The sequence below is a fragment of the Echiichthys vipera genome (assembly GCF_963691815.1).
Source record: "Echiichthys vipera genome assembly, chromosome: 11".
Lineage (NCBI taxonomy): Eukaryota > Metazoa > Chordata > Actinopteri > Perciformes > Trachinidae > Echiichthys > Echiichthys vipera.
This window is the reverse complement of record NC_139836.1, coordinates 15,612,894-15,630,641: the sequence shown is the minus strand read 5'-3', so window position 1 is coordinate 15,630,641 and position 17,748 is coordinate 15,612,894. Positions and strand designations below refer to the sequence as shown.

General features: G+C 38.3%; 1 protein-coding gene across 3 annotated transcripts in view; it reads right to left on the bottom strand.

The window, feature by feature from the left end:
* Positions 1-16,515, bottom strand: part of LOC310953738 (uncharacterized protein) — a 110,083-nt gene extending 93,568 nt beyond the window's left edge. For all 3 annotated transcript variants that reach the window (XM_083922876.1, XM_083922877.1, XM_083922878.1), the window contains exons 1-9: positions 16,413-16,515; positions 13,443-13,565; positions 12,552-12,626; positions 12,370-12,469; positions 6,130-6,253; positions 5,556-5,831; positions 4,822-4,902; positions 3,822-3,941; positions 2,507-2,551 (exon numbers count right to left, since the gene is read on the bottom strand). In XM_083922876.1, the coding sequence (XP_083779002.1) occupies positions 2,507-2,551; positions 3,822-3,941; positions 4,822-4,902; positions 5,556-5,831; positions 6,130-6,253; positions 12,370-12,469; positions 12,552-12,626; positions 13,443-13,530 (909 nt within the window). In that variant the 5' untranslated portion in view covers positions 13,531-13,565; positions 16,413-16,515. The remainder of the gene's footprint in view (positions 1-2,506; positions 2,552-3,821; positions 3,942-4,821; positions 4,903-5,555; positions 5,832-6,129; positions 6,254-12,369; positions 12,470-12,551; positions 12,627-13,442; positions 13,566-16,412) is intronic.
* Positions 16,516-17,748: the final 1,233 nt, after the last annotated feature.

The following is a 17,748-nucleotide window of genomic DNA, read 5'->3' as shown; positions in this document are numbered from 1 at the left end:
AGGTTGAAATGAAAAAGATGAGGAAACCTCTCAAACCCTTAGGTGGGAGGAACACACAAGTAAGTCAGATATTTATGTGTTTATGTTTAGCATAAACACTTTGTCTTTAACATTTTTTTCATTTCAATAAAAAAAATGATGTAGCAATAGCAAGGTAACCTTTCCATAAAGCAAATTATTCTTTGACGCTACAACCTTTAAGTAAGTGTATCACTTGTCCATGCCAGTTAATATGAGGAATGGAAATCTGCTTACATTAGGGGTGGGTTAGGTAAACAATGTGCAGTGTATTACATTAAATTAAATCAAATGTAGTAGCAAGATCTAGGTTTAGACTAATAAATAAAGTGGGACAATGATTCCAATACCATAAAAATAACACATTATCATGACATGTTTTTTGAGTAAAACGACCATCAAACTGGAGCGCTTTGTTCTGAATGTGTAGTACCTGATCAAGTTTATCCTTACCTTCATTGATTTTGTGTTCAAGCCTCTAATAGGATTTGTTATGAATTTTGTTGTTCAGTAAGTAAACAAATGGTGCCAAGTATTGATTGTCGAGACCTGAAATTTGATTTCATGTGTTAACAGTGTGAGCCACTGACTCATAGCACAAGATATGGTCTACAGTGATAAAAGAAGAAGAAAAATGCAATGGCCTCCTGAAAGTCATGTTTAAATCATTATTGAGCATTGTAACAGAATAGATGTGTGCTTAGGGTCTCTTTGGTTGTGCTCTGAGGCTCTGCTTCAAAACTAATTCGGGGAATGTATCACTATTTGTGAAAGAGCATGTCACAGTGCCTGCTATACATGCTGCCTTTTGTGAAATATAAAACTGCCTGGAGCATTCTTTCCCACTGAATATAGTCATTTAACTTATCAGCAAGTAATTAATCACCAGCACCGCCAACACAGCCATCGTACACATGCACAGACACATTACAACTTGAGAGCTGATCCCTGCTAGGTCAATTAAGAGTCATTAGAGGCCAATTATAACACATTTACAAATCTGATTAGTGCAATCTGTTGCTATACACACAGTTGTGAATGTAATAGTCTACATTTATGTCTAGAAAATGGAAGAAAATAGGTTCCCACATGGCACATTTTGTATACAAAGATTTACAACTGTTTTAAAAGGGTGCAGAGTATTCCCCTAACCATATAAAGTGATAAAAAGAACCACACATTTTTCACTTTTATTCTAACAATTGCCCGGACACAAGGCAGCTAAATGCGAAACATGAATTGCTTTCTTAATAATCAAGCAATCTCTTTAAATTTCTAATTGATTTTACAGAATTGAAGACAGAAATGTGGCCTACATTGCCAAGCCAATCCAGAACAGCAGCACCTGGTTGTTTTTTTTCATAGCATTAAACACAATTACAACTTTAATAGTAAGAACAATACCTATACAGACAGCACAAAAAATACCCCAATTTCAAATCTCTGAGCTCTACAGGTATAATGATTTTACACTAATATACATGTCCCTTTTGTGCCTTCCAGGAATGAGTGGTTTTCCAGAAACAAAAGTCATCCGCATGCATATCTTAATCCCACAGCCACATCATGGTAATTAGGACACTGACCCAGAAGCCATCTGGTCTTATCAGACGTACAGTACCACCACCTGTTCATTACTATGAATTCCATTCATAGTCGCATTCTCTCTTGGCTCCCCCTTTTTTTTAACCTTGCACAGACAGACATAAGAGGATTTCCTACTCCAAACACTGTGATTTGTCTGGAGAAAAATAGCATTTTTTTTCTCCAGGTATTTGGTGTTTTATTTATGGGTTTTTCCTGACCTCCAATCCACACCCACAATTTTCAGTCTTCAGGCATTTATAGTTCTACTTGTCTATTGAGCTGTCATGGAAAATGGATCCTACCCTTTTTTGAACTACCTATTTTTCTAGTGATTGGTCAAATGTATGATTTCCCAATTCACACACCTTCGGGAGATTTGGGAGGAAACTCACCTTGTGAACGTAATTGTAAGGCAGCATCTCTGAAGGAGCTTGACAGCTGAACATGAACCCATGTCAGACACTACTGCTTAGACATTTTCTTACTGAGAGAGAAATGAACTCCTCTGTCAAAGAATTTCTGACAAAATATAAATTTGTAGCACAGGGAATTGCCCTAATTCTTCACATTTAGACCTTGCAACTATAGAAGAATAACAGTGGTACTGGCCACAGAAAAAAAACACAGCCACAGCCAGAGTTGAGAATAAATTATGGTTGTTTACAACATGGGACAAAACACGGTGGCCCATTGATAATACTCTCCCTGAGTTAGTGAATGTTCCTGAATTATGTATGACTTACAAGACTTGTGGATGTTGAACATGATGTTGCCCACCTGCTTAAGTCCACACTGAAGTGAAAATATTGCACTTCTAACAGTCACTTAACCTCTGCATGTTTCATTTTAAATACATACCAAGAAGTACATATATAAACATCATAAAAAATATTGGCCATACCTTGTCTCCTTTATCCCCTTTTTGTCCTGACAGTCCAGCATCTCCCTGTGGACATGGTATACATTAGTAGGATCAAAATATTGCATTAATCAAAGGGAACATGTTATTGTTCTTGGTTTGCTCTTTATCACACATTCATTGCATAGTGCTTTTGTATGAGAACACTAGACATCACATACTATGAAACCTTAACATAAAGTGCATCGTTACAGAGCATAAGCTGTTACTGTACAGTATGGATGTGGAATATACCAATACACTAAAGGCTATGTTTGTTATTAGTTCAGTTAGTAAAATTAAAGGTCCATTATTGTAAAATGTTACTTGAATTTTTTTTTTCTACTAGAAGGCAGGTCTAGGTGCTATATATATGTAATATATATATACTGTGAAAGTATCAAAATGCTCAATCCACAGTGAAATTCACACAGCCCGTATTCAGAAACCGTTTCTTGCAAGAAGATGCCAGGATTTCCCTACGGTTACAGTCATTCCCCTGCTGCAATGACAGTGAGACAGAGAAGCCGAGAGCAAAGAAACGCTGACCAATCAGAGCAGTGTTTTTTTTTCGGGAGGATGTGATATGATTGTTGATATAGTGCATCAGAAAGCATCATCTGGGTTTTCAATGTGTGTTGTAGTCACAACTATGAATCACTTTGAATGTCCTCATAATGCACTCTAGATGTGGTCTTAACAGGAAGTTACTGATGTTTAAACATGAAAATTATTTTTATCGGCAAAGCAATGTAGAATGATGTAGATAGTCAAACTGTTACTTGGAAATAGAAATTCTATTGTTTGAGCCTATTCTAATATCTAAACTCAATTTCTGTATAGTATCAAAATGGTGTTCTAATATGGGGCCCACCAAGACATTAATTCGACTTTTAGTATGAAAAGTTTATTCTGTTTGTATCTTACAGGCAAAAATTGAAAAATAATTAATAGTTGGGTGTGGAATTTAACATCACCTTGGAGCTATACCATCTGCTCCCTTCAAAGAGGGCTTGAAGCTTTCAGGTCTTGATTTGCATTTTAATCTAAAAGATTAATATTTGCAGTTGAAAGAACAGTTTTGCATTCTCACAAATGTATAGAGTGCAGATTGACAATGGTTGAACAGTTTGGGAGAATCATACTTGTGTTTGTTAATAGACTGAGGCTGTACTGCCTATATTTGGCTTCCAAAGAAAATGCTTTTTGTAATAAATGTCCTTTAACTAGCCGCTTAGTGTCTATAAAGGATTGAACAGTGTAAATTGGTGCTGCACTTACTCAATTAGAGGCCCTTGTTGGGTGGAATTGATTGTACCTTTTCAGCTGGACAGTGACATCTGTCAATTGACTGTGAGGCCGGCTGAGACAGCATCTGGGGGAGCTGGGCTGTAACCAGGGGAGGGGAAGTCCCATTAAAGGTCTTCTTGGATTCACACTGGATCAATACAGAAATTTCATCATTTAGACACTTTTCTTTGTTATGTTTGCTACAATACGTGGCAAGAAAAGTTAAAACTGTAACAGACTTAACCCAAGATAACATGGGTTTTAAGTAAATTAAACGATTATTGAATGCATAATGTGCAATGAAACTTAGAAAGTACTAAGCAGACACACAGTAATAACTCCATCTTAAGGTTGTGACAATTCCCTCTGAGTAACTTTACACTGACATGACAGCATGCTTATGGATACAAGTAATGTTAGGGGTCATAAGTCACCTCTCCATTTGGAATCACTGTAACATTAGCTTTTATTGATTCTCTGGTGATCTGAGATGTCCGTTAAGTTATTAAGTTTCTATCTGGGGACGGCCTCCTCACTGTAAAAGCCATAAACTTGTCTTATTACACTGCATAGGCTGAAATACAAGCAACTGCAGTCAGTTACATTTTATTCAGTCCGAATAAAATGATTTGCAGAGTTTCCTGCCTGTGATCTATTGCTCCGTTTCACTTGCACTGCTCATGTTGTGTTCAAGTGCCATGGGAAGTCTGACTATTCGGGCTAGGTTTATCTCCCCCAAATTCGCAAGTAGGAGGTTCCACTTTGACAGGCATTCCAGTGCACATTGCCTAGCTGGAGGACCGAAACTTTGGACCTCCCATGGCACTTGAACACAGAATTTCTCTCTCAACACAAGTGTCAGGGGAGTAGGACGCGTCAAAGGTCAGGAAGGGGGAAGAAGGTGGGACTGTGGAGAGAAGCGCTGTGTGCTCTAATGCAAGAAAGGTAAGAATTGCTTTAACATTATTTATGCATTGCATATAAAAGATGGCAGAAATGTTGTCTGGTGAAAAATTATAGCGTTTTACCTTCGGCTCCAGTAGCTCACAGCAATTTTCCATTTCGGCCATATAAGGGTCACAGTAGATTAGAATTTGTTTCAGTTCAATCTGTGGAAAGAGCTCTCATTAAGGGACCATTACAGCATAATACAATCATTTCATCATCCCATCATGCCCCTCTTTCTACTGACAAAAGTCTGCTCTTCACTAGTTAAGACACTTAATTTGTCAATTGTAAGCTGCTGTAGCTTGAAAATGTCCTAGCATTGCAATTCCCATTGCCCGAAAAACACTACAAAAACATCAAATCTAAACCTAAGATGTGATTTTTAAGCAAGGACTTGAGAGCAAAACTTGAAGCATCCCATTTTTTCAAATGTACTGCCTTAAATCTTTACAAAAGTCAGCTGTTAATGCTACTTAAGCCAAGTTCTTCCCAGAGGACTCAAGTGACCAAATGGCATAGCTGACCTAATGTCTTTTTTAGCACTTTGGGGCATCTCTGAGAATGAGCATAACCCACATGACACAATATAGGATTTACAGAGATTAAGAAAATATTCCCATTGAGGCATGTTTTAAATATATATATATTGAAAGTACTGGGAGTGTATGTCAAAAATGTTTGTGAAGAAAGTACACTATTGACGGAGATGCATGAACAAAACTACTGCATCAAAACAGGCAAGTCCATAAATGACACTGTGCAGATATAGCTAAAGATACAATAAATGTTTTCATTAAGTTTGCATGAGACATACATCGACAGGTCGTCCATCCTCCACTCGTGTAGTGATGAGAGTGCGTCCACTGGGGTCAATGCTGTCCTTCTCATTCGTCAGTCTTCTTTCTATTAGCTTGCAGTCCATGTAAACGGAGACTATGTTGCTCTGAACAGAAATGCTCAGCTTGTGCCACTGGCGATCAAAAAGGGCATGTAGGTCACGGCTCTTAAATGTGTAACGGAGAGCATTCTTAAGCTGGCCTTGGAAAGAAAACTCCAACACCTTCTTGCCACCATCAACCACAACAGATACCTGAGGAACAAAGGAGACTTTAAAATCAGGGTACCTATTGCAAACAAGCATCCATCCCATCATAATCTAGCATCTTTGTAGGTGAAGAACTTCAGTATTTTCGAACCTGGACCCAATTTCCACATGTATTTCTGGGTTTTAAGTTGACGCAAGCTCCATTACATTGCAGCTCGGTTCACAGTAGCCAGGCTGCAGTGCTTATGCTTAATACTGGACCAATTTCAATTACACAGAAATACATGGAGATATACGGTCCAGGTTGAAAAATGCTAAAATTCCACTTTAAAGTGGAACCCACCTGACTGCCTCCCGACTGGTCGAATATCTGCCAAAGATACCAGCGGTCCTTTTTTGTAGTTCTTCTTACCCGGAAGATGGTGACAAGGGAGTATTCACTTGAAAGCCCATTTGGGAATATTACTCTAAAAAAACATCATATAACAGTCAGATTCTCACAATATACATATAAAGGTCCCATATTATAGTCATTTTCAGGTTCATACTTGTATTTTGTATTTTGTATTTTCTCCCAGAACATCTTTATATTCATTTATGTTCAAAACACATACTTTTCTCATACTGTCTGTCTGAATATACCTGTACCCACCCTCTTTTAGAAACGCTCTGTTTTAGCGCCTGTCCCTTTAACCCCCCCTCCCAAAAAAGCCCAGTCTGCTGTGATTGGTCAATGATTCCGGGTCAGCCAGGAAATTACTATAACAGCACTGTTGCTGCACTTTCTACCTATATATAGTGTAGTTGCAACATCACAACTATACAGAAGTCCTAACAACTCGTCCACAGTATTTACACAGCAGCTCGACCTGGTTCAATTTATAATAAACTGAAAATATCACTTTTTACAATATGATATTTAAAACAATAAAAAAAGGAAAGATAACAGTGTCAAGTATCATCTCTCAATATTGAATGTAAACTTAAGGCTGAACTTTTTAAGTGGAAGAACAATGAAGCAGCAAATCAACTTCATTGATCAATAAAACATTTCAATATCCTCTAGCTGAGTCACAAACAGAAATAAACCTGATAAACGTGATTCCATTTAGCTTGATGAATTTTATACTGGCTTCCCTATCTTTCAGATAATGAAAACATGTAGAAATTGATCTAACTCTCAGAGGCCAATCTCTTACCTCACTAAGATACAATGCGCTACAGTTATAGGGTTATAGATGCCTTTGCACTGCCGTTATAGATTTATGTGTATGACCTCAGCTGCTCTGTAAAGTCAAATAACAATTCTGTGTTCACAGCTGAAAATGCTTTCTAGCAGAATGCAAACTATGCAGCGAAAAAAGGGAATGTATAGGAAAAAACAATATCATGTTTCAAATCACATCCACTCTAAAATGAATTACAGCTTATTCAGTAACTAATCTCCCAACCCACACCCTCACTCCCTTCCTAATTTCATACATTGCGTAAAAAAAAACAGAAACACATTGTACCCTTCAAAATACTCTAACCCCGTTCCTAACTCCAGACTCAGATTAACAGTCAAAAGTGGAAGAGCATAACATAACAACATAATAAATCAAGATCAAGATCACCATAATAATAATGCAATGATAAGGTCATTGAGAAGGCAGAGCACGGCCTGGGGAAGGGAGAGAGAGAGTTTCTTCAGACAGGTTGGAAATTAGTTTTCACTCCAATATATCATCTCCTATTCTCTCAGAGGTGCATACCCTCTTCTATTGTGTCCCTCGAATTCTTTGAGATTTCGGTGTAAACGGTACATGACTAAAATGATAAATACACCAAGTTAAAGCTCCCGAAAAAATGCCTCTTCAAGAGGCCAAGGGCTGGGAAGGATATTTGTTGCCACAGGGCTAAAGGACTATTTCAACTGCAAATCAATATGAAAAGTGGCAAGGCAATTTATAAAAATGAGGATTTTATAAAATAAATTCAGCACAGAATATTTCCATGCAGCACATACAGTAACTTATTGTACCAAATGTATTACACATTATTATAAGAGGCATAGAGCATAGAATAAAAGAAAAATGTAAAATGGAACTCAAAGAGCCTTTGCAGTGGACTACAACTTATGGAACATAATATATTTAACCAGGTTTAAAATAACTGAGATACTCTGTTAAATACACTGCTGGGCTTTTTTCTGTTAAAGCCCTGGAGTTCACACCCTTCTTCACAAAGTCCCAAACTAATCCTGCTCTTATTTCAAAACACGGCCTGTCTACAGTGCGGCACACTTGATCTTTGAGAGCCCAGAGGGTTAAAGTTCTTGACCTCGTGTTGACTGCCATCTGTGGCTAAATGGCTAAACCCTGAGCTCAGTGTAGGTTGGTTTAAATGACACAGATATTCTGACTCTTTGGAAAAACGCTACTCATGTACATGTTTAAGTACGTGATAATGAGCGAACGAAAATGATCTCTATTCATCTTCTCTGCTCTCATGCTACTAAAAAAACGTATACAATATACTGTACTGTGTGTGGGATTTGCTAACCCTGTCTCTAAAAACTTCCATTTATATTTAACCTTACTTACATTAGCAAATTTGAGAGAGAAAAAGAAAAAGGCCTCCTGGATTACATTCAATAACAATGTTTTGTTGCGATGCAAGTTGTGTGACATTTGTATGCTACAGGGTTGGATTCTACAATGTGAAGAAGCCGGTAGTCTGGTTCCACAACAGCATTAAGGATGAGCAAAAAAATTAATGTGACATGTCCAGGGCCTGCTGGAAAACATTATCCGGGACCTCGGATGGACCAGCACCCTTTTTGATTGGATCCCATCCTTTGTCACTATCAAAACCTGTAAATACATTTTATGTAATATTTGATGCTATCTGTTCTTTCTTGCATTTAAGTTACTCATAAATTACATGTTTTCCTATTTGAGATGCATTTTAAATTAGAAAAAACAAGTTGTATATTACTGTGGTCACACAGTGATGCCTGAAGCGTGTGAGTTAACATTACTGCGATTTGAATCAGGATAAACGGTGTGCATGTGCATGTGATTTTTTTGACATTTGTGCTGTGCCGTGAAATGAGTAGGGTGTTTTCTAGGCTCCATTGTCATGTCAGAAGATGCAACAATATTTTTGATACATTCTATGACTTTCTCTCTTCCCAAGACCCACTCGATCAGCAGTGTTTCAGTACCTCCTGATTTACAAATTAAGCCCTGGGTAACTATTATGTATGAACTGCTTGTGCATATGTACTGTATATTATAAAATAGTGCAAATAGTGCACATCCATAGCAATAATCAGGTGGAGCACAAAAGATCACAGAACTTCTACAGTTCTAATAAAAACATTTTTGCTTTCTGGAAACTATCACCACCTCTGGAAAATGTCTTTGACCATGCAGATTGCTCCTTGTATAATCAGGTACAATGGTTTGACAGAATGTCAGCAACACTACCGGTCTGGTATAGACCAAGTTGCCTCACATCTCTTTCACTCAAGCTCAACCGTGGTCAGTTTATAAACGGAATGCATCATCATTCATGAACTAGCGAGCATGACTCCTCTTTCCTGTTTACCAGCATGACAGAAGACCGCCACTGATCAAGCCAAATGCAAAATACACGCCTGTGATCTGGAAGAGGGATATCTTACCAGTGAAAGAGACGTTATACTGTATAACTGAGTGTGCATGTGTGTAGCTGAGATGTGTGTTACTGCTATGCTATCATTCCAATGTAAGTAAAGTGTTCATCAGCACGCAGGCATAATGGGAAGATAACAACAACAAGCCACCAATAGCAGTCAAACATTTGCAAAAAGATGTGATCTGCCATCCAGACGACGTGATAAAATGAATACAGAGTCACTTGTTACCTCCAATCAAATGGAATGGTTTTAACAAAATGTACAATTGCTCATTGAAAGAAAAGCACTGTCATCATCAAATAAATGTTCATGCCAGCTGTCTCAGTTGCCCTTCTGTCCCTGTCTCCAGCCACTTCTCACTTCCCCCAGGCCCATACTCCCAGACCTTCCTCATCCCCTAAACTCCCATGCTTATGATGTAAAAAGAGAGAATCATTTATACAGTAGTAATTGCCATAAACCCTTATGATGAATTGATTTGTCTTGAAGATTTGAAAAGAACAAACAAAGCTTGGGAATATTCAAGGCAACAAAAAGCATAAATAAACTATGCAATTTTCTCAAATAAGTGCAATTTGATGGTCCTTTGAATACAGGAAAACACAGAAAGAATAGGTGATAGACTTCCCCGTGGCCTGTAGATGATAGATGGATACCTTTCCATTTTTTGCTTTTTTGTTTTTTTGGGGTGTGTCATGTTTGACATCACAAACACGCCAGAGAACAGCGTTAATAAACATTAGGAAATCCAATGCAGGAGAGAAAATGTTAGGGGGGCTGCTCCTTTTTTATAACAGGCTCTCTTTCAAACTTGAAATGATGTTCAAGCGCTGCTTGGACGGGACGGACACAATTTGTAGCTGAGATAATAAAAGAGTAGCAGAAGTTACCGATGGAGCATATCATCACGCGGGAAGGAAGGGGCAGCAATTTGCGTGCCTCCCTGGCTGTCATGTTTCCATCACTGCTGATCGGAGCTGAGCCAATAGATACTGTATGTGTGACTACTGCAGAGTCATTTGTCCCGGTATTAAACACTGACTGTAACTTTTCCTACTAAAGACCGAAACGCCAGACGTTAGTGGGTGTAAGTGGGGTTTTTTTGTATAGTGGTAAAGGTGCTTAAGTCTACATGTGTATAAAGACAAGAACAACAAAACAAGAATTATAACATCGGTCATAAAAACTGCAGTCCAATGAGGCTGCTTTCTACCAAGTTACAAGCAAAGAAACGGAATACACTCATTGATCTTCTTTTGCTAAACAGTTGAGAAAGAAAAGCCCAGTACTCTAAAGACCAACAACATCTGCACTGTGCTTTAATACTGTGAGCATGTTTTGAATACATGCTTTTTGAATGCATGCTTTCATTCTGTAGGGACATTTGTCACCTCACGCAAATGTTCCTTGAGTGTGTCTGTCCCTGATCTATGCACCATAATGTGTACTGTGCCAAGGAGCTGGCAGAACATTAGCCAGATCTAGAGAGTTGAGCATCTACTTCACGCACATCCTGCGAGTAAAGTGAGCAATGTTTTAGTGGCTGTGGCGGGGGCAGAGGGACCCTCGTGCTTTGTGCAATTGCCCTCGCTTTCCTTCCTCAGCTGACATGCAGTATCACCTGTCAAAGTACTTAGATAATTGGATATGAGAGGGATCGCAGTCTCGCCACTATAACCAATGACACTGTCAGCAGTGTCATTGAGAACCAGCATCTTCTTGCAATATGGGCCCAGACCGAAGGAAGGGCTGAAGTAAATGTATTTTTGGCTGGCTGACTGAACAGGGAAGCAGATCGCAAATCACCTGGCACTGGGATTCTTTCACCTAGCCAGAGAGAGTGGCAGTAAATGTTTACGGTTGCATGCCATATAAAAATGCTAAAAATACCCTCCTCTCCCGGAAGAATGACACAGTGTTCTCTTTCACTGTTACAAGATAAGGACACAAAAACAATGAACGTCTCAAAATACATTTGCTGTCTCCAAAAATCCAAGAACATCACTGTAAAGCCAAGTTTGGCAACCCTTACAGTCCATATGTGTCACTGGTCTGTCTTGATACGACCGATGGTACTACATGTAAAAGTATGATAGGCCTTTATAAATATTGAATCAATTTCAATTCCCCACTATATCATCAAATTAGCTTCAAGGTGAAGTCACAGAGCAGTCCCACCAGTTGACCGGGGGAATAAAGGCCCTCAGTAAATTACACCTTAGTGTGTCATTTATGTACCTATTTTAATATTCCTGTTTTATTATACATGCTCCCAGTGTTTTATTTTTTTATTTCTTCATGTCCCACATTTTGCCCTTAGGAGATTTCTAGAATAAACGCAATATATATTAATTCTGTTCAAATTATGTCCTGTCTAACAGCTCACCTCACAGCTTGCCCTTATTAGCCAAGGCAAATGGAACTCTTGCTCTGAGCAGGGTATATCTGGGCTGCATCAATTCAGCCCTTTTATAATATCCAGTCATGGCTACACTGTTTTTTTCACCGTAGAATATCACCGCATATGAAGAAAAGCAAGCTTTAAACCCTCACCATGGTCAGGTCTATAATAGCAGTAATATTTTTAGCATTTTATACAGTATCCTGTGTGTAAGAAATAACATCCATATTCAGAACCTGTACATGAGGGAGCAAAGCCTAAGTGTTAATCCAAATGAATTCTGCAGTTTAATACCGTTCATAGCCTCGGCAACACATGAGTGACTGCATCTTATAGTGTGCTTGCATCGTGCATCTGTTCCATAGTAAGAGTGTGAGAGTGGAAAAAATAAAGCAACACATTAGGAGATTATTTCCTGGGTCATGGCTAACATGCATTCTGTTTGTCTGAGTTATCCTGAGTACAACATCGGAACCCAAATGATACAGAAAATGAACCCACATGAGGATGGTACTCACTTTGTCGGCTTAATGAGCGGACTGCTTCCTAAACGAAATGACGGCAGGTCCTCCGTGATTGTTCCCTTCCGGAGGAGAAACTTTTCTGTGAGATCGAATCCTGTGAACAGATTTGCAATGTGTCACAAGATTTAAGCAAGCCAACTCACAAAGCAATCGTGTTCATTCAGAACATACTGCACCTGTGATTTCAAGGGGACGATCTAAGATGTCAGAAAACCTGTGCTCCTCTACAATCAGAGGGGGACACAAGCCATCTAGAGAGGAGAACAAGTTATGTTAAGTTAGTTGTGCCGGGTTCAGATGTTCATTCATATTGTGAGTGTTGCAATATACAAGACGGTTAAATTGAATCGTGAATTCATTTTCTACAGTGCATTTCCTTTCATTTGTCAAACAAAACTTCTGCATGAGAAATCGACATCTGAGAGGAAAACCAATTCACTCTCCATCAATCTTTAAACCTTAGAAGAAAAAAAAAAAAAACAGAGACAAGACTTTTGAAATGTAAAATCGATGCAAGCCTAGATCTGCTTTACGGAAAATGAAAAGGAGACCGACTTTCTGATAGTCACATAACATTTTCAAGTCTAGGCTCAAAAAAGTGGATTGCACAAATAATGCATTACAAAAGGTGGTTTGGCATTGCAAATTAATTATGAACCATGCATGTTTGGTGAAATATTTAAAATGTATTTTGTACAGCATAAATACACAGAGATTTTGGAACATTGTTCTTAGCTAAGCAAGAGTATGGATACGCTACCACCTACACATGGATTTGGGATGTAATTCAAAGTTTGAATACATGATTATATCAAATCAAACAAAAGCCTTTTTAATCATAACAGATTTAACTGTGGATCTATCTGGCATATGTGTACCTGCCTGTCTGCTTTTTTTTACCTTGACGTTAATGAGACATCATTCGTTTTAGAGATAACTTGTCTACTTTATGTTGATGGAACATTCAAAAGAAAGACCACAACTGGTACTTTTACGCCTATTTTTATCAAATGGCACTCCACTGTTGAAAGACAGGAGACAAAAGGCAAGGACAACAACACACGTACCTGTCCGTTCACTCACTGCCATTCCAAATGTGCGAGGAATTAAATTTACAGCCCAAACGAGCGCAGTCCATCTTAACAAGCAAATCATGGCTCTGACACGAGAAAGCAGTCCCACTTGAAAACCTGGATGCAAACAGAACAGTTTTTATTCAAGAACAATTAGACAGAACTTAACAGCAGACGCAAGCAAACATCGTGACAAACTGGTTTCTATTATAAACGTGCTTTTCTGCTGGACGCAACAGAAACATTGACATGGATGTATTCAGCTCATCGAGCAATGGAACAGCGTGCTGCCTCTGTGATCGCTAAGCAAACTAAGGTGTATTAAACTTTAGATTTCACTCCTTCATATCTGAATGCAATCATATTTCACACTGTTCTATTAACTGCCCTCCAATAAGGGCTTTTTCATTTTTAAAAACAGTTGTATTATTGTGAAAGTCAATTCAAACTGTAAACCATATCTGAAACCCATATTTCAAACTCCCACTCTCATACCTACTTATGTCCCCAAAGCCCATTTGTGTGTTTATGTAAAGTCACTCAATCTTGAGAATGCACTTCTGATCCCTTTATTCATTAGATATTATGAGCCCCTGTCACACAGTGATGAATGGAGAGGTCTATACTGCAATGTTTATGTTAAGGTTTCGGTTTGTGTTTTGGTTTGTGAACAAGCGAGCCAAGCTGCCTCTTGTTCATAATTCTAATGACCTAGGAACTCCCAATATACAATCTACAACAACAAGATAAATACAACACAATGGGGAGATATTACTTAAGTCAGATTTTTCATTTCATTACCTTTTATTTAAACAGGAATATTCCCATTGAGATCTTGCTCTAAATGCAGTATGTTGCATGTTGAACAGATTTAAAAAAAAAAAAAAAAAGAAAGTTAGTAAGATTAAGTTTTTATCATTATCTTACTCGATCTGAATTGATCCACATTCGGAATTAAGCTAATGTTGGCTCCCCGTGTATTCTCTTGTCTGGTTTTAGTCATAATGCCAAAGCATTAACCGTTGTTTCCGCAGTACTCTATTAACACTCTGTTGTGTCTTGATGTGTAAGCTGTCAGCTGTGTCTTGCTCAAGGACATCACATGCAAAGTCTCCTAAGCCATTGACTATAGTACCAAACCAAACTGCTAAATGCCATTGCAAAGAAGGCAAGACGTTTTTTAGGGCAGAGTCATCCTGGATGATATAGAGGTTATTCCAAAGTTAAGTCAATTGATTTTAGAAGACTTTTCCAACTCAAATAAAAACAATTTAAAGAAACTTCTGGATTGCTTTGCCTGCGAAAATTGGTGCCAGAATAGTGATTGTAACGGATAATTTCAGGTGTTTGTTTGTTTTTCAAAAAGAAAGAAGAAACCCAACAGAAGGTGAAAAATAGGCTTACACATTATTTGAGTGAGACTCTGAATAAATAAATGTAAAATCAATTTGGTTTTGTGACCATGCTTCTTATGACCAATCCTAATTTATAATGACAAAATGTTTGTTTCCTTTTTTCAGAATCTGGAATGCAGTTAACTGTAATCATGTTACAAGGACTATAATCCTTCCTTCCTGGTTTACATTAATCTATTCCCACTGATAAAAGATATGTATTATCTGTCTTCCCGCTGAAGACAGAGCTGAGCGCTGAGCTTGACCCCCACAGACCAGAACGCATGTTGCCATGATATATTAAATTCAATTAATTTATTACGCAAGGTCCCACAAAGTGTGACCAACATTTTTCATGATGCTCTCCTTCTTTAACTGCCGCTGTCTTATCAAAATAAATCTTGCCTCAGTGATTAATTCCCATTCACGCTGCAGGCACTTGTGCCTTCTCCCAATGGAATCATAAAGTTTTGCATGCAGGCCTACAGTACAGTATCATGGCGCTCGCAGATGAAGTGACCGTGCCACTTACAACTACAACCATGCATGGGCTGTAGACAAGCAGCACTACAGAGGTATCACATTCCTAGTCTGTGTGAAGGAGTAATGTTTCTCCCGTCATTTCTGCAAATGCATGCAGCTCTAAAGCCTGCAGTTACTCTTCATCTTTACATGACAGGTTTTTATTATTGAGGATTCTGTAGTAGTTTAATTTTTTACTTTAAGACCACATGTGGCTTTACCCTTACCACTATCTGCATGGATTTTATTCTTAAACTGACAGTGTTATCGCTCACATCTCAGTGATTTAGTTTTAGACACTATGCACTATGGTTTCTAGGATTTCCCTCCCCTTTTTTTTATAATGCCTATGTATTTATATATGTTATCTCACAGGGGATGTGCAATATTTTACATATCCCTTTACATATCATGCACATATCCTTGTATGTAACTTATTAGTGTGTTTTGTCTGTACTGTTTTGTCTTGTTGCTGTTCTTTTAAGTTGATTATAATTCTGTGTAGCACTATTTACCCAAGCAAAAATCCCCCCCAGGAACAATATCTTATCTCAGAGAGGGGTACACAACGTCAAACCCCCGGACAGTGAAGTTGCCCTAACCTGTCTCTCCTTCATTCATCAGCCACTTTCGGTCAATGGCAATAACTTCACTCGAACACTTTGAAATATTCATAGTAGGGTGTCTGTGCGCGACCGCTGATTGGCTGGGTGTTTTTATATTGTAATAATTACTGTATGAAGTGGTTAATAATCCTTAAATGTCCTGTACATTTCGCACTTTGCTGATAACAAGTGACGCAACATGGGTCTACATGCTTGTTGCGGAGCGCTCATGAATCAGAAATAACCTGTTTATAAAGGAATGTGTCTCGGTTAACAAACAAGTTAGAAAGATCAAATCATGCGGGGAAAATAAAACACCTTCAATAGCTTGCGACAAAATGCACAAACCGTTATAATGGGGTTTGAACACGCTGTTATTTACACTGAGTCGTTTTTTTTTTTTTTATTTAATGTGAAATTAATTTTGCTCTGTAGATACTTACAGTTGGTGAGAAAGTTTCCTCTAAGGCAGAAACAAAGAAAAAGCAGCGAAATGAGTATAATCCATGTGTGATTACGATCAGTCTGATTCCGGATTCCTGGACTTGGAAATAAAAGTCACAGTGGGATCGCCTGCTAGATCGCGGTCCTTATTAGTTGCACCGAGTGGCCCTCCCACTCTGTCATTATTACTGAAATGCACTGACAGAGACTTCAGCAAACAAGTGGAGCACACACACCGAAAGCTCTCGCATTAGGGGGAATAAATGCCCAGCGGGGGTGCTCAAACAAACTCCTTTCTTTAACTCAGCCAGGTGCGGGAATTAAACAGCATTTGATGCGTTATCATTTTATCACAATTTATGAATAGGAGGCTTAATTCATGTGGGTTTGCTTAGCCTTTTAAAGTGGCTTGTTGTGTGCAAGTCGATCTTTAAAGTAAACATCAGAACAATACAGAAATAAATTTGGCATAGAAATATATTTATTCTAGATACAATTTTTTTTTACCTGTCTATTCATCACATAATACCCCACAGCCCAGAAATTAGACATGAGACATGATAAAGTCACAGCGTAGTGTAAAGGCAGGCCCAATGCTTCAGCAACATACACATACTATTTTAGTCAAATGCCATGTGGCAACACTATACTGCTATGTGGAATGCAAAAAAACATCCACTATATTTTCCTATGCCGGTTAAGCAGTCTTTTTCGGTAGAGTTTCTATCAATTCCTCCATTATCCAAAACCCACTGAGAGTCTGCTCCTGTTGAAAATATGTCTATAAATACACCAGGTCCATACTATAGCCTATCTTCTAACTAAAGCACAGGTACTTTGTCCCCTGAAGTTTTTGTTGAAACAGGCAGCACACCAACAGCTCAAGACACCCGGTCCACAGAAACAGGTGTTCAGGCTGTAACTGTTTAGACAGATGATTTCAATGCACCCTCCCCTTCACCACAGAGACAGACACACAGACACACAGACACACACACACACACACAGACACACACACACACACATACACACACACACACACACACACACACACACACACACACACACACACACACACACACATACAGACATACTTTTCAGTGGTGTGATGAAAGAAATAGAAAAAAACAAAGAGAAAATGGTTTTAAAGACCAACTGAAGATCAAAGTGAAGCAGATGGCTGTATTTCTTTGAACATTATACAAATATAAGTGCTGAATTATTTTTTAAATCTTTCTTTAAGTGAGAACTGAATCGTTAACAGTCGGTTAACTGTTGTTTGTCTCACAGTTAACGTTATTGGAATCATTATTTTATTTTATTTTAAAATAAATT